This window comes from Hypomesus transpacificus, chromosome 23 (assembly GCF_021917145.1).
Source record: "Hypomesus transpacificus isolate Combined female chromosome 23, fHypTra1, whole genome shotgun sequence".
In the NCBI taxonomy this organism is placed as follows: Eukaryota; Metazoa; Chordata; class Actinopteri; order Osmeriformes; family Osmeridae; genus Hypomesus; species Hypomesus transpacificus.
The window spans coordinates 18539999-18557637 of record NC_061082.1 but is presented as its reverse complement, the minus strand read 5'-3'; the positions used below and the strand labels follow the sequence as shown (position 1 = coordinate 18557637).

Here is a 17639-nt window from a genome sequence, read left to right as displayed (position 1 = left end):
GTCATAAAGTGGTACACATATCAAGACATGTGATGTATTCACTGTCAGAGATGCAGTGTAGAGGAGATGTTGCCCTCCTTTCTGTGTCTGCAGTTATTCTGCATGTGTATCTATCACTTAGGACTGCAGACACTGTCAGGATGACTGACACCCTTCTCTTAACTAAACAAGGTGACATTATATTAATGGTAGTCCAGCACGCTAACACCAACCCCAGTCCACACAGGACAGGAAACCCAGCACAGACACAGGACATGATCCTTACATGTCACCCACAGCTCCACAGTGTAACACCTGAGAGGATGAGACAGTGCAGGCCTGACTATTCCTGTCTGCTCTCTCCTCGCAGGTGTCAGTAGTGCTGAGGAGGCTGGTGGGAACAGTTCAACTTCCTGTCTTCCTCAGGAAGTCCAGGGTTCCTCCAACACGACTGAGACTGGAGGCCATGCTGCTGCTCCTGGTAGAAACCCCTCGGAGCATGGTACATAAGAAATTTTCATGATAAAATAGACTGTCATGGTACATAAGAGATGATCATGATGAAATACTGTCATGGTACATAATAAATGGTCATGATGAAATAGATTGTCATGGTATAAGATGAAGCAGTATTTGTATGCTATAGAGAGCTTAGAGTAATATTGTTGGAAATATTCACGTCACAAGTAATGTGTGTGTCTGTGTATGAAACAGCTACTCATCTGTTCGCCAACAAAGCTCAGGATGGCAGCGTTGTCATGGCTCCAGTGTTAACTAACACAACCGTTGGAGGCAATGTAACCCAAAACATTGGAGACAACATAACCTACAATATAACCAACATCAATAACATGAACACTGTGGATCATCAGAAAAAAGGTGAAAACTTAATAATTTGGCTTGTGTGGATGTTCTCACAAGTATCAATTACAAAGTAAAAAAAATACAAATAGCAAAAAGTCTAGGTTACAATATGATATGATTTGAGTAAGCCATTGAGCATCAGTAAGGAGAGCCTCCTTCTGTTCTGAACTCATGCTGCTGATACATGGTGGTGTCTCTGTCCATTCAGAAGAGTTACACACCAACCTTTCTGTTTGTTTTAGAGGAAGCATCCCCGATCCCACAGCAAAGCACCTCCTCACCAACGTAAGACAGTAGACATGTATTTTGATGTGGAATCATAAGACATTACAATAATCAAGTGTAAATAATACAGTAGGTGAGGCAGTTCCTCAAATCAGCAAAGCTGCCATTTCTGTTCAAATCAAAAACAATATTGACACGATTCTTTACATTTCTTCAGACACCTCAATGAAGACACAGAGAGAGAGACAAACAGGGGTGGTGAAGACAAGGGTAAGCCTGTATTTTGAACTTGCTTTCTTTTAATATTTTTTTGAGCCTGCTTTTCCAAAACCATCAGCCAACAGCTTAATAGAGTAACAGCTCAGCTCCTCATGCTCAACAGTACAAACCCTCTTAAGTCTTCCTGTTCATTACAGCCCTACATTAACATTAGGCTCAGGACTAAACCATATGATGTATTGTTAGTGTATGTAGTCTAAATTATACAGCCGGTACAACACTGTTCATATACTGTATGTCAGGAAAAAAGGAACCTTGGGAAAATAATGTCTATTTCATCTCATCAGTCATAATAATTTTGTCAACCAACACTAGTCGAAATGGGAGAGTCAAACCTGCATGGCTCCAGGCAAACAATCAACACATCAAACTGTAGACCTGACTTGGACACAATGCAGGACTTGACTCTTCCTGTCTCTAAATAATCCTGTATTCAAAAGCAACATCCACTTCATATGTTGAGCTATGAAGGTATTAGAAGTAGTGTTATTTTATAGCTTTAAGAGAGAGTGTTGTCAGTTAGAAGGCATGCATTGTATAGGTATGTTAATCAATATGAAATGTTTGTTTTATCCAGGTGTTCATGAATTAATCGATCATTTCAAACTGAAACTGAAAGAGAAGTTTCAAGAAGTTTTTGAGGGTATAGCTAAAAAAGGAAACACAACTCTTCTCAATAACATCTACACAGATCTCTACATCACAGAGGGTGAGAATGGAGAGGTCAATAAAGAACATGAGGTGAGACAGATTGAGACAGCATCCAGGAAATCATCAAGAACAGAAACAGCCATCACATGCAACAACATCTTTAAACGCTCAGCTGGACGAGTTACACCTATCAGAATTGTTCTGACAAAAGGAGTTGCTGGCATCGGAAAAACTGTCTCTGTGCAGAAGTTCATCACAGATTGGGCTGAAGGACTAGCCAATCAGGAAATCCAGTTCATCTTTCCTCTCCCGTTTCGAGAGCTGAATTTGTTGGATGGAGAGGAGTTCAGTCTGATTGAACTTCTACATTACTTCTTCATGGAAATTAGAGAATCTGGAATCTCCAACTACGACAAATACAATGTTCTGTTTGTCTTTGACGGTCTGGATGAGTGTCGACTTCCCTTAGCCTTCAAGAAGAACAAGAGCTGGTGTGATGTCACAAAGTCCACCTCAGTGGATATGCTGCTGACCAACCTGATCAGAGGAAAGCTTCTTCCCTATGCTCTCATTTGGATAACTACTCGACCAGCAGCAGCCAATCAGATCCCTTCAGATTGTGTTAACCTGGTGACAGAGGTACGAGGGTCCAATGACCCACAGAAGGATGAGTACATCATGAAGAGATGTAGTGATGACATCCTGGCCAGGAGAATAATCTCACACATCAAGGCATCAAGAACTCTCTACATCATGTGCCACATTCCAGTCTTCTCCCTAATGTGTGTGACCGTCCTAGAGCACATGCTGAGAACAGAGAAGAAAGAGAAGATTCCCAAGACCCTGACTGAGATGTACACACAGTTTCTGGTGTTACAGACCATACAAAAGAAAGTGAAGTATCATGGGAAAACTGAGACCGATCCACACTGGGATGAAGAGAGCATTCAGAGTATTCTGTCACTGGGAAAACTGGCCTTCCACCATCTGGAGAAAGGCAACCTGATTTTCGAGGAAGACCTGACAGAGTGTGGAATTGATGTCTGTGATGCCTCAGTCCACTCAGGAGTGTTCACACAGATCTTCAGACAGGATGGTAAAGTCTTCCAAAAGAAGGTGTTCTGCTTTGTCCATCTGAGCTTTCTGGAGTTTCTGGCTGCTGTGTTTGTATTTCTCTCATTCATCAACAACAAGCAAAATCTGATGTCTGACACTCCATCATCTTCCAGCACCAACAAACTGTTGGCTCTTTTCAGAAAGAAACCAGAAGTCCGATTCTACAAGAGTGCTGTGGACAAGGCCTTACAGAGTAAGAATGGGCACCTGGACCTTTTCCTCCGCTTCCTCCTGGGCCTCTCAATGGAGTCCAATCAGACTGACTTACGAGGCCTACTGACTCAGACAAGAAGCAACACGCAGAGCCATGAGAAAACAGTCAAGTACATCAAGGAGAATATCAGAAAGAATATCTCTCCAGAGAGATGCATGAATCTGTTCCACTGTCTGAATGAACTGAATGACCATTCTCTGGTGGAGGAGATCCAACACTACCTGAACTCAGGAAGTCTCTCCAGTGAGAAGAAGCTCTCATCTACACAGTGGACAGCTCTGGTTTTTGTGTTGCTGACTTCAGAAGAGAAGATGGACGTGTTTGACCTGAAGAAATACTACAGATCAGAGGAAGGTCTTCTGAGGCTGCTGCCAGTGGTCAAAGACTCCAAAATTGTTCTGTATGTATAAGGGTTAGATATTATATTTCATGATTGTATGATAAACATGCCTCTGATGATGTCTTATGTTCTCCTATTGTCATGCATGTAGGCTGAATGACTGTAACCTCTCAGAATGGTGCTGTGAAGCGCTGGCCTCAGCTCTCCCCTCCTCAGATCTGACAGAGCTGGACTTGAGTAACAACAACCTGGGGGATTCAGGCATGAATCTGCTCTCTGCTGGACTGGGGAATCCACTTTGCAAGCTGGAGACACTGAGGTCTGTATTCATGTTCAACATGACACAACTATAGTTATAATGTCACACCACGCACTAAATCACACACTGGTCGTAAGTTTGTGGTCTATTACAGTGGTTCCCTTGGGGGGTCGCGAGACAGATGATTTCCAGAAATCAAGGAACATTTTAAAACAATTAGAAAGGGGGGTTCTGTTGATATATCTCGCCTAGGGCGCCGAATGTGCTAGGACCGGCACTGTGTATAATATTACTATGTAACTGGCTATTCACATTTATTCTGACAGACTTAACTTCAGAGGATGGTAGTCATTTAGGAGCAACTTACAGTAAGTACAGGGACATTGCCCCGAGGCAAGTAGGGTGAAGTGCCTTGCCCAAGGACACAACGTCATTTGGCACAGCCGGGAATCGAACTGGCAACTTTCTGATTAGTAGCCCGATTACATAACCGCTCAGCCACCTGACTACCTAACTCCCCAACATTCCCAATACAAAAACCATGTTGTACAAATATATAGATGAATTGTTTATCACATGGCTCTTCTTTCATTGGCTCCCTTGCATAGATCCCGCCTGCGTGCGTGTGTGTGTGTCTTACATTTACATTTAGTCATTTAGTAGACGCTCTTATCCAGTCTTGAAGTGGCCCTGCTTAGGCTAACTAAATGAAATGCTCAGATAAGATAAGGATCTTCCTGTTTACCTAAGCCTGGACCTTGCCTATAGTTCACCTGGGGGGTTGGCCTCTCTCTATACAAATGGAATGCTGAACACAGTATCATTCTTATACAGGATAAAGAGTTACATCTTAAACTTTTCTGATATCAGAATCAGAATTTGTTTTTATTCGCCATGTAGGTTTGCACAAACACGGAATTTACTGTGGCCGGAAGGTGCAAACAATAAACATATACGGATCCTCAATCAAAATGGTATAGGATTACGTGGGTCACTAATGAGGAGAGGTGCAGCTATGACAGCACCTGCCAAATGAACCCCTCTGTGCTGACTCACTCTGGAGGCCCAGATGGATTCTGTCACAATATTGATCCTCTTTCTACAGGCTGTCAGGCTGTCTGGTCACAGAGGAAGGCTGTGCTTCTCTGGCCTCAGCTCTGAGGTCCAACCCCTTCCACCTGAGGGAACTGGACCTAAGCTACAATCATCCAGGAGAAAAAGGATTGAAGCTGCTCTCTGCTGGACTGGAGGATCCACACTGCAGACTGGAGAAACTCAAGTAAGGACATGTTTGTTTTTTATATACCTCTTTATTTAATGTTGCTTAACACTGAACATATATCAAACTATGTTAATAGGCCTCGCATTTCATGATGATACAATTAAAAACTGCATGTTTACTATACAATCTACTAGGGGTGTAACAATACTCTCAGCTCACGATTTGACACTTATCCCGATACTGGTGTCACCATACGATACGTATCTTGATACATTGAACCCCCCAGAAAGAAAAAAATAATAATTCTAAATCAACTTCAAAAATTGCAAATATTTTTATTGTAACTTTTTTGTTAAGTAACAATGTTTCTTATATACTACTGTAATAATTGGACGTAAAACGTATATTTACCTCTGCGAACTTTCAGCAAGTGCAGCTGATTGCTCTGACAACATAGCGTTCGACCTGTTTGATTGTGATCTTCCCACGTATTGTTGTAGTATATAAGAAACCAAATGTTTACTCCAAATGTTTACTCGCCTCGATTTGTTAAAACAATTGTTTGTTTGAAACAATTGTTGAAACCTACGGTCTCGGTTAACAAACGTTTTAACAAATCTCGGTTTACAAAGGCATTTGCAGACCTGTCGAGGAGTAAACATTTGCTGTTTGTGTACAACAGTGGTTCCCAAACATTTTACACCCCGTACCACCTCAGAAAATATTTGACTCTCCAAGTACCACCATTATGACCAACGTTAAAATACAGTAGCGTAAGCCTACCCTCAGGGACATGCACAGGTACAGGCTAGTGTTGTCCGGGCAACAGACTGTTTGCCCTGATTGGCTGATCTGCCCATAGATATATATAAACGGATCTGCCTTTCTGGACTAAGAGGCTAAATATGAGTTTTTTAATTTTTTATGTGATTGTCCCTGTCTACCCTATTGAGCTACACAAAGTTCACACAGTAAGTATCGTGTATGTTTGCATGCGCCACTACCCAGGAACAGTCAGGTCCTAGCCAGTGCCACATTTATTTTTGTCTCGAAACTAAAGTATTATAGGAAAGGCAAAATGTATTTAAAATAGTAGTGGGCCGTTATCGGCGTTAACGTGCTTTGTTAACGTGAGACTCGGATGTATACCTAGCCGACTTGCACTGTAGGGGGCGAGAACGAGTCTTCGAACCTGTGTGTATGCCTTGTGTACAAAAGTATCACATCAAACGTGACGCGCTAACATGGATGCAGCTATGAAGCCACCGGGTTTGCTTCAGGGAAAATGTATTTTTAAGAAGCTTCCCAATGGAAACCTCGACAAGACTAACGTTGTTTGCACTTTGTGCGATGCATAATTAGTTTACTGTACGAGTTCTTCCAGTCTCAAATACCACCTAAACGCAAAGCATCCCTTAGCTAATGCGGAAGATGCCGGGCCAAGCACTGATATAGCGCAGGGGAAGAGTCGTCATCAAACTACGATGTTTGAGTGCAACCGAGGCAAGCTCATCAGCACAGCTCTATCAGCCAAACTAACTAATCTCATTGCTCACCTGGCTTGAGAAACCCGTTCTCAAAGACTTACTTTTAGTCATTATTTGGGTAGCACACATATTCTGAATGCCTTCGGTGGAATTCAAATGAGCCATTTTAATCTATATTAATCTCGAATAATTCCAAGATGACAGTGAGATTACACTAGGTAAAAAAAGAAAAATCTATGCCCACCACTAATTTAAAATAACACTTCAATTATATCATGGTTACATGGTTAAAGTATTTAAATATTTCTGAGATTCCTCCGCGTACCACTAGAAGGGTAGCCTGGCTCTGCCCTCCTACGTACTTCCGCTCAATTTGGATTTTGCTTCTGTACTAGATCTGGGAGTTAGACTTTGAAGTCGGTTTTCAGAAACACATTTTTTGTAGGTCCAATCAGCGAACAGAGGGAGTGGCTGAGAACGATGACGTTAATGTCGTGCACTAGTTTGAGCAGTTCAGTAATGGCGGCAGAGAAAGATGCGAGCGAAGCTATTCTGCGGTTGTCCTGGCCAAGACAGGCAGCAGCATAAAAAACACAGAGTTACAGACAGAAAACACAGAACATGACAAGTTAAAAGAAACTAAAAGCTAAGAGCTAAGAAACAGTGACATAGAGTTAATTTAAGAAACATTTACATTTTTGGGAACCTGCCTCTATTTCTTTCATTCGAGATGAAAGAAAAGTAGTCAGTGATATTAGTTCCCTGAGCTTTAAAACATTCTGCAACATATTCCGTGATGAGGGGGCAGAGTGCCCAAAAGCCCTTTTTCCCATTTCCGTTCTGGCATTTGGAACAGCTAGCTCCGTTACAGTAGTGGTGAAGGAGTTGGCAAAGGCGAACGCTTGCGATTGGTTATGGCAAATCAGAGTGGCTCTGGGCAGATCCAATAGTTTTAAACTTCAACAGAGGACCCGCCTTCAAGGAAGTTAACGTTTGTCAATGGAGCGATCCCAGGCCCTCTGTACAAATGAAATGTACGAGGGTCTGGTTAGGCACAGGCTACTAGAAGGGGGCACGTGTTCCACAGTTTGATCCACTGTTCTATATCAGTCGTACTCATTTTGCCCTGCTAGTCTACTGCCCAGTTCAAGCTGTGAATGCTCAATGCTGTGTGTAGTCTACGTGAGACACTGTGCAAGATGTGGCTCAACCAATAGGATCAAACGAAAGTCATATCGAAAAAATATCGTCTCGACTTCACGATACATATTGGTTAGATGATATTTCTGTCAGAAGGCAGGGCCAAGGAATGCACCACAATGGAAAGGGTTCACTTTGTTTATTAGGCAAGCTGCTCAAATCACACCATCAGTCCATGACAGAGTGATTAGCATGAGTGAGGACTCTGTCTCTCAAGACGTGCTTATATACATTAGCTGGACATGTTCAAACATAGAATGCACGGAATTGCTTCCTTAAAGGGTCTCAAGGATCAGTACAGTGATACAGTAAAACAGACAAACAGGTGAAGTCGTCGTAACTCATATTAGCCCTATTTGTGCATGTTTACTACTCACTGTCTCCTAAGAGTCTGGGTTGAGTGCATTCCATGGCTATATTCGCTCAGTGAGGGGCCTCACTGTATGACCTCTTGATCTCACGAAGACCCAAGCTTCATGTAGGACATAGAAACATAGAAAATCTGCCCATCAATATTGTAATTTTTTTGTACCGCAATATATTCTTACACCCCTACAATCTACAATATGGTTCAACTATGATTGTAGCCAAAATCATAATTGTATTTCCATAAAGCGGGTCAAGTGAAAACAGAGTTTTTAAACCCTGAGATGAGGGAAACTCTGGGTTTTTGGCTCCAGAAAGAGAGATAACTGAAACCAGATGTTGTAAAATGTAGCTCAGCTAAAACCTGGGTCCTAGTGTCGGTTTCAAGTAAATGTAGCTAAGGACTTCAAGCCCTAAGCCCTCACAGACTTAGTGAGAACATGCCTCAAAGTCCGTGAGTCTGTGAGGGTGGACATTGGGATTGAGCCTAACCGTTCGCAAACTCCAGATTGATTGTCTTGTTGTCTTTGAGGGAAAAAGCAGTTTGTCCCGCGCATTGATTCAGAGCGTGCACGGAGAGAGGGGCTATTCACAGACGGGTCTGTTGTAGTGAGAGAGCGGACGCGAGAGAGGGGCAAGAAGGGGCTGAGCAAATCAGTGCGCAGCTCTACAATGAAATATGTTTTAGTTGTTGAAGCCATATAATACATACGGATGACATGAAATTCTACAGTTTTCCATGCAGAGCTAACCTGGCATTTACTGAACATCTCACTGTTAATCTGTGCTGTGGAGGTTGATGAACCCTCCTTCGTGTAATGCCCAGTCATTAAAAAGGTAAAGAATGTGACAGTCGTTTTGTGCACATAGGATTGTTCCATTTCTTCTTCACCTGTAGTAAGACGTTAGCCTGGTCCTAACCAGACTCTCCCCTCGCTCCATTGACAAGCGTTGACTTCCTTGTAGGCAGGTACTCTGTTGAAGTTTCAAACTATTGGATCTGCCCAGAGCGACTCTGGATCTGCTATAACCAATCCCTAGCGTTCGCCTTAGCCAACTCCTTCACCACTAACAGAGCGAGCTGGAAAATCAAACTTTTCTTGAACCCCGTGGGGAGGAGGGCCACAACATCATGGCCACCAAGAAAATTCAGCAAAGATTGTTCTTGCTCCGGCTTTAACTTCTGGATATTCGGCAGTGTTGCCACAACGGACTGAATGGCTTCGCTCGAATCTTTCTCTGTCGCCATTACTGAACTACAACTCAAATTAGCGTACGACATCAACGTCATTGTTCTCAGCCACTCCCTCTGTTCGCTGATTGGACGGTAAAAGGTTGACTTGAGACATCAACTAATATACCGAAAGCCCAGACGGAGTACAAAGCAAATTGAAAATTGAGCGGAAGTATGTAGGAGGGCAGAGCCAGGCTAGTAAGATGTGTGGTAAAATGTAAATTAAATTCATATACTGTATTGAAATGTACTGAATGACCAATTGCCTCTCATCTACTGTTGCAGTTGTTTGTTTTCTGAGATGTCTTCATACTCGCCTGCACGCATGAGAATTTCTAATTCCAGTGAATTAGAATTGAACTAACTCAGATCAGCTGTTCTGGAAGCGATGACTCTGAGCTTCCCATCTCAGGGTTCATCAAGTCCGAGTTCAGGGGTTAGGCTCAGAGTTTGTAAAACCTGCTTTCTGGAATACACCTCTGATGATGAGAGAGAAACAACATGTTTACTTAGAAAGTCAGTTTCTAAGTCACTTATCAACAGGTGAAGTGTATTTCCATCATTCCTCTGCTTATCCCTAAAGTGTGGATCAGGGTGGAGAGTGCTGGATCAAACCTGGCCTTGTGAAGGCCTGGAAATGTGAGTATTGACTGCTACTTGGTTCTAGTATGGTCATACAAGGGACAATACTATTAGTGACTTGGACACACACACTGTAAACACTCCTTTTAGAAGCAGTAATTTAACACAATTACCTACATCAATACTGTGTGTATGTCTGTGTGTGCTATGTCCCCTCCCTTCACCCTCCCCTCTCCTCCTCTTCCCTCGCTTCCCCTTGAGTCTCCTTTTTCTCCTCTTCTCTTCTCCACTCCCCTCCCTTGTCTCCACCCCTCCTTTCATCCCTTCTCCTCCTTCTCCTCTTCTCCTGTCCTCCACCCCTCTCTTCTCCCCTCCCCTCCTCCCCCACTCTTCTCCTCTTCCCCTCTCCTCTCCACCCTTCTCTTTCCCCTTCTGGATGGATAGTTGAGAGAGAGAAGGATGAGGGGAGGAAAGAAAAATAGAGAAGTGGAAGAAGGGTGGGATAGAGAGAGAAAGAAAATTGGGGATGAATGAATGAAATGTGGAGGAACATGAGGAGTGCTAAGGAAGAATTTGAGTGGCACTGTGTAGATCTGAATAGTCAAGGGATATGGTTTTAATACAATTTATTTAGATTATACAATTACATATGATTTAAACAAAGTACTTTGTGATCAGTCTCGACGAAGGCTGTGCTAGCCACAAATCGTTCGCAAGAGTGATGGTCAGCCATCACACATGCACTGCCTTATATAAACTTAAGATCAAATGGCATTCCATAAGGTCAATCAATCAATGAAGCAAACTCTGTAATTGGCTAACTCAACATAGTGACAGCTTGAAACAATACCAAGTGTCCAGTGTGTCCCAAAGTTCTTTGATGTCACAGCTCTCTCCAGAGCAGTAGATAATAAAGCCACAGGGGTTGACCAGTCAAATGGTCAACTGTCCTTTGTGTGACCATCTTCAAACAATACTTTTAATTAACACAAACAATGAAACAGGACACAGTCCTTCAAGCCAAAGTTCAGAGCAACTGTCTCATTGACCCCTTACAGTAACCAGAGGACAGAAGGCCATATAAAATGCTTCACCCATCCCCCAGGGCAAGCTGCCCACAGAGCCATCAGCACCTCACATTCCTTTGAACTCAACTTAATTATCTTCCCTTCCTGTCTCTTACCAATGAACATAGAAGATTATAGATTTCATACACATACATCTATGCATATGACCAAAATTTCCATTACAAGGAGGATAGAAAGATGGAGGGATAGGGGGGCAGATCCCTCCCTCTCCTCTCCCTCACCACTCCCCTCTCCTCCTGTCCTCCCCTCCTTCCTCCTCCACTCCCTTCTCCCCCCGCTCCCCTCTCCTCCTGAATTGACCTTCTCTCTGCTCTTCCTCTCTTCCCCTCTTCCTCTCTTCCCCTCCTCCCCTCTACCCCTCCTCCCTCTCCTCCTCTCTTCCCATCCTCCCCTCCTCTCCTCCTCCCTCTCCTCCCCTCTTCCCATCCTCCCTCTCCTCTGCTCTCCTCCCCTCCTCCCTCCTCTCTCCTCCCCCCTTCTCCTCTTCCCTAGAAAGATGGAGTGATGGGGGCATATCAGGGGTAAGGAGAATGAAGGATGATGGAGAGAGGGACTTGGAGGGAGAGAGGTAGCATGTGAGGGAGGGAGAACAGAATGAGAAAATGAAAGGAATAGAGGGAGAGTGGAGGAGAGGAATGGAGGGAGGGACAGAGAACAGGGTAGAGAGATTGGAACAGAAATAGAGAGAGAGAGAGGAAGGGTGGAGAGAAAGAGAGAGAGAGAGAGCAAGAGAGAGAGAGAGAATGAAAGGGGGAGACATTCTAAAGTGAATGATGATGATCAGTAATATATTGTGTCTTGGTCTCCCCCATCAGATGCCTGTGAGCTCACACTGGACCCAAACACCGCACACAGACACCTCTCTCTGTCTGAGGAGAACAGAAAGGTGACAAGGAGGAGAGAGGAGCAGCCGTATCCTGATCATCCAGAGAGATTTGAGGACTATCGACAGGTGTTGTGTAGAGAGGGTCTGTCTGGGCGCTGTTACTGGGAGGCAGAGTGGAGTGGAAGAGGGGTTCATATAGCAGTGACATATAAAGGAATCAGCAGGAGAGGAGGGGGTGTTGACTGTGTGCTTGGACTCAATAACAAGTCCTGGAGTCTGGAGTGTCATGATAACAAATACTCTGCTTGGCACAATAAGAAGAGCACTGTCATACCGGTCCCCCCCTCCAGCTCCCACAGAGTAGGAGTGTATCTGGACTGGCCTGCCGGCACTCTGTCCTTCTACACAGTCTCCTCTGACACACTGACCCATCTGCACACATTCCACAGCACATTCACTGAGCCCCTCTATCCTGGGTTCTGGGTTAATATCTATGACTCCTCAGTGTCCCTGTGTCAGGTAGAATAGTCCACACAAACTCACACACAGTACTCACATAGATGTCATTGAAGATTGAAATGTATACAGTTGGAATTGATATCCCAGAGTGTTTGTACATATTGGTGTGTAGAATGTTTGTTTTGTTTTAATTGTTGACAAACAACAATCCTGTCTTTGATCTCAGTTCCACTGAATGTGATGAACTAAATAGTGTCTTAGTGACTAAATATGGAGAAATAAAGATGTTTTATACAAGATTATATAAGACATGCTGTGTGTTTGTTGGTGACCCAGTGGCCCTATAGACACACACACACACACACACACACACACACACACACACACACACACACACACACACACACACACACACACTGGCTCTGGACGGTCACCTGCACTACCAGACTGGGGAGCACAGGAAGGCTCAGGAGGGCTATGAGAGGACCCTGGACTTAGTGGTGGACGCCTCAGACACACATCCCATCTACCTGCACCTGGGCTCCATCTACCTGGAGGAGGCCAGGGGGAGATGGGCAGGGTCACACACACACAGGAACCAGTCACATGGTTTAGGAACTTCACTAGGAGGTCGTTTGGGGACAATCATTGTTTTAAATTTACATTTATTCATTTAGCAGACACTTTTATCCAAAGCGACTTCCAAGAAAGAGCTTTACAAAGTGCATAGGTCACTGATAATAACAACAAGATAGCCCCAAAGCATTGCGGGTAGCCAAAACAAGAAGCACACATTATGAACAACCAAAAAAATAAATGCCAAAGGCAAGAACCATAAGAGCATGTAGTTAAGCAAGTTACAATTAAACAACATGAATCTCAAAGTGCAAGTGTACCTGTAGAAAAGGAAGCAACAGTAAAATAAAAATAAGATTAACTAAAAATAGAATATTTCGCAGCGAATACAACAGTTTAAATCAGCTACCACTAACCAACAAGAGCAACAAGTCTCTAAGCAAGAGTCATTGTGATCCTTGAGGAAACTAGCATTGGGTTCAGCAAACTATTCCTAAGTACCGTTGTACTCCGGGAAGAAGTGCGTCTTGAGCCTTCTCTAGAAGGTGGAGAGACAGTCAGTGTCTCTGATGAAGGTGGGGAGTTGATTCCACCACTGGGAGGCCAGGCAGGAGAAAAGCTTGTGTTGGGACCGGGCGGTCTTGAGCAGTGGGACCACCAGGCGGTTGTCTAAAGAAGATTTTGCAGAAACCTATCTGTTTGTATCTGTCCATTTGTAGTATGAAAAGGCTGAAACGACATATTTAGGTGCCTGCATGAGTACCTGTCTTGTCTGTCCTCCCTGACATCCCTGCATATCCCAGCCCTGCTCAACAAAGGAGCAGACCTGATGTCACGGGGATGAACCATCGTTGGGGGTGGATGGACGAGGCCTCTCCCTCAGTGATAATTCTTCCCCCCTCCACATAGCGGGGAGAAGGAAAAACGCTGTGTTTATGTCCAGTAGGCACTCTCTCATGCTACTGTAAGGTTGGGTGTCCCCCTGCCCCCTCCTCTCTCATGCTACTGTAAGGCTGGGTGTCCCCCTGCCCCCTCCTCTCTCATGCTACTGTAAGGCTGGGTGTCCCCCTGCCCCCACCTCTCATATGCTACTGTAAGGTTGGGTGTCCCCCTGTCCCCTCCTCTCTCATGCTACTGTAAGGCTGGGTGTCCCCCTGCCCCCTCCTCTCTCATGCTACTGTAAGGCTGGGTGTCCCCCTGCCCCCTCCTCTCTCATGCTACTGTAAGGCTGGGTGTCCCCCCTGCCCCCTCCTCTCTCATGCTACTGTAAGGCTGGGTGTCCCCCCTGCCCCCTCCTCTCTCATGCTACTGTAAGGCTGGGTGCCCCCCTGCCCCCTCCTCTCTCATGCTACTGTAAGGCTGGGTGTCCCCCTGCCCCCACCTCTCATATGCTACTGTAAGGCTGGGTGTCCCCCTGCCCCCTCCTCTCTCATGCTACTGTAAGGCTGGGTGTCCCCCTGCCCCCTCCTCTCATATGCTACTGTAAGGCTGGGTGTCCCCCTGCCCCCTCCTCTCTCGTGCTACTGTAAGGCTGGGTGTCCCCCTGCCCCCTCCTCTCTCATGCTACTGTAAGGTTGGGTGTCCCCCTGCCCCCTCCTCTCTCATGCTACTGTAAGGCTGGGTGTCCCCCTGCCCCCTCTTCTCTCATGCTACTGTAAGGCTGGGTGTCCCCCTGCCCCTCCTCTCTCATGCTACTGTAAGGCTGGGTGTCCCCCTGCCCCCACCTCTCATATGCCACTGTAAGGCTGGGTGTCCCCTGCCCCCTCCTCTCTCATGCCACTGTAAGGCTGGGTGTCCCCCTGCCCCCTCCTCTCTCATGCTACTGTAAGGCTGGGTGTCCCCTGCCCCCACCTCTCTCTCATGCTACTGTAAGGCTGGGTGTCCCCCTGCCCCCACCTCTCATATGCTACTGTAAGGTTGGGTGTCCCCCTGCCCCCACCTCTCATATGCTACTGTAAGGCTGGGTGTCCCCCTGCCCCCACCTCTCTCTCATGCTACTGTAAGGCTGGGTGTCCCCCTGTCCCCTCCTCTCTCATGCTACTGTAAGGCTGGGTGTCCCCCTGCCCCCTCCTCTCTCATGCCACTGTAAGGCTGGGTGTCCCCCTGCCCCCACCTCTCATATGCTACTGTAAGGCTGGGTGTCCCCCTGTCCCCTCCTCTCTCATGCTACTGTAAGGCTGGGTGTCCCCCTGCCCCCTCCTCTCTCATGCCACTGTAAGGCTGGGTGTCCCCCTGCCCCCTCCTCTCTCATGCTACTGTAAGGCTGGGTGTCCCCCTGCCCCCACCTCTCTAACATCTGGAGTTGCTGGACAGAGTCTCTGTTTGATGGGTATCACACCTCATTGTGTAACTTACTGTCAAATTGCTAGTCATATGTTGATAAGTAAGGGTCAAGATGTGGTCTGATTGGTTGTTCTTGTGTATGAAAGGAATTGTGAAGCATTGTTCTGTGGATTCTTGATCTCCTGAGACCTTCTCCTCAGCTCTGGCTTGTCCTACTGCCCTACTCTTTCCTCACCTCTTGCTTTCTCTCTCTGGTTTACAATAACCATGGTAGAGTAGGTAAGATGTAAAGCATTCATTTTATAACATGTTTGCCTTGTAATTGATTTAATTAATTTCCAATGTTATTAAATGTATATTCATTTAACCTTACTTTGACCATTCTTGCTCTGATTGAACCCACATTTAAATAACTAATCATATTGATATTGGCATTGTGGTATTGGCATTGACATTGGTTAATGTTAAAACACTGTTCAGTTTCCCATCTTCCTTCAAACATGGGAATTCGTTTTGGTTGTTTGTCCAATATTAGACCTCTTACACTACTTGACATGCTGAGCATCTATCAGATATTCCCCTCAGTTACTGATCTGCTGTGGTGGATCAAGAGTTGGGATACTCTGTCTCCACAAAGCCTCTCTCACTGGCTCCACCATGCTCTCAGTATCCTGGATGAGGGTGTGGGATGTCCTGTGTCACCTGGCATTCAGGCTCATTCCACCAGAGGAGTGGAGACTTCGGTAGCCATCCTCCGTGGTGAGGGAGTGGAGGAGATCTAGATCTGGAAGACACTACGGCCCTCCCTTTCTAACCCTAACCCTGTCTGAGACTGCTGTTATTGTACCCATATACATGTGACCTCCAGCACACAGCCATTACAACACTGCTCTCATTCCAGTGCTGCTGAATCAGCACACAGCAGTTATCTGGGGAGTGTTTACAACCAAAGGTTAATAAAGTTAAATGGATTCAGCCCAAGAGACAAGGGTGTAGATATTCCTGGTCATGAAGACTCTTGGTTGTAGCAGGACAGAGAGACCAGGAGTGGAACACAAGTGCAGAACTTTTGATCAGAACACAGGTTCAGATGTACCAAGAGCTGATCCAGAATCATGGTCAGGGACAGGTGAGGGTCAGTCCAGGTACAGCAGGTCTATAAGAGCGTGGTGGTCAGGGACAGGTGAGGGTCAGTCCAGGTACAGCAGGTCTATAAGAGCGTGGTGGTCAGGGATAGGAGAGGGTCAGTCCAGGTACAGCAGGTCTATAGGAGCGTGGTGGTCAGGGACAGGTGAGGGTCAGTCCAGGTACAGCAGGTCTATAGGAGCGTGGTGGTCAGGGACAGGTGAGGGTCAGTCCAGGTACAGCAGGTCTATAGGAGCGTGGTGGTCAGGGACAGGTGAGGGTCAGTCCAGGTACAGCAGGTCTATAGGAGCGTGGTGGTCAGGGACAGGTGAGGGTCAGTCCAGGTACAGCAGGTCTATAGGAGCGTGGTGGTCAGGGACAGGTGATGGGGTCAGTCCAGGTACAGCAGGTCTATAGGAGCGTGGTGGTCAGGGACAGGTGAGGGTCAGTCCAGGTACAGCAGGTCTATAGGGGACAGGGGATATAGGGCAGGGTTTACACAGGAGAGCAAAACTTAAGGTTAGAGTTTAATAATCTGCTTTATGATGTTCATGCTGTTAATGACTCAACATTCTAGAGTGTGTTGCCACCAGGGCATTGTGAAGTCACTGTGATCTCAGGTAACAAGGGCAGCGGAGAGGTAGATTCTGGGACTTGAAGTCCTGTAGATATCCAGACCAACCACTCTGCATCTATAAAATATATTTTCTCAGGGATATTATCTTTCTTCAGTTAGTCGTAGGTCTGTAACTTCACTTGTGTCTGATGTTCTGATGTGACAGTACACCCAGGGCCCTCCTACCTGAAAGGTTAACAGCTCTCATGATGGCGTCTATATCACTGGACTCTGACCTGTTTTATTGTACTGTTCAGTGGATCTGCTACAATGAATGATGGCGTCTATATGACCAGACTTTGACCTGTAGTCTTGTACTGAACCTGTAACTAGGATGTTCCAGAGACACTCCTGGAAGCAGCACAAACAGCATGAACAGATTTCTTCTTCAGCATGAAGGACAATGCCTGCTTGACTTGACGTTGTGTTTGTGAATTCAGACCAGGAGAAAGCAGAGGTAAGTCCCTCCAGGGATCATGTTCAGGTCAGGTAGGAAGTGAGGAGGATTCTAGTTGAACGCTCAGACCTACAATCCTCCTGAATGGAGGACCAGGGTGTGGTCAAGAGACACAGCTGAACTGTAGGAACATTTGGTTGGAAACTCACATGAATAACTGTATTTAATAGAGTGAAGGATTTTAATGGGTT

The 17639-nt window shown here is 45.5% G+C and overlaps 2 protein-coding genes across 8 annotated transcripts in view; both read left to right on the top strand.

Moving 5' to 3' along the window:
- Positions 1 to 17639, top strand: part of LOC124484957 (NLR family CARD domain-containing protein 3-like) — an 80508-nt gene that overhangs the window by 22989 nt on the left and 39880 nt on the right. Inside the window, exons 3-11 of one of the 6 annotated variants that reach the window (XM_047046112.1) lie at positions 350 to 481; positions 694 to 858; positions 1086 to 1128; positions 1286 to 1338; positions 1925 to 3728; positions 3820 to 3987; positions 5033 to 5206; positions 10020 to 10075; positions 11922 to 12679. The exons of 2 other annotated variants lie outside the window; for them this stretch is intronic. In XM_047046112.1, coding sequence (XP_046902068.1) covers positions 350 to 481; positions 694 to 858; positions 1086 to 1128; positions 1286 to 1338; positions 1925 to 3728; positions 3820 to 3987; positions 5033 to 5206; positions 10020 to 10075; positions 11922 to 12460 — 3134 coding nt within the window. In that variant the 3' untranslated portion in view covers positions 12461 to 12679. Of the gene's footprint in view, positions 1 to 349; positions 482 to 693; positions 859 to 1085; positions 1129 to 1285; positions 1339 to 1924; positions 3729 to 3819; positions 3988 to 5032; positions 5207 to 10019; positions 10076 to 11921; positions 12680 to 17639 lie in introns of those variants that run through there. 3 more of the 6 variants (XM_047046108.1, XM_047046107.1, XM_047046116.1) reach the window with 3 other exon arrangements.
- Positions 1 to 17639, top strand: part of LOC124484960 (butyrophilin subfamily 1 member A1-like) — a 53930-nt gene that overhangs the window by 22923 nt on the left and 13368 nt on the right. The gene's annotated exons all lie outside the window — the stretch shown is intronic.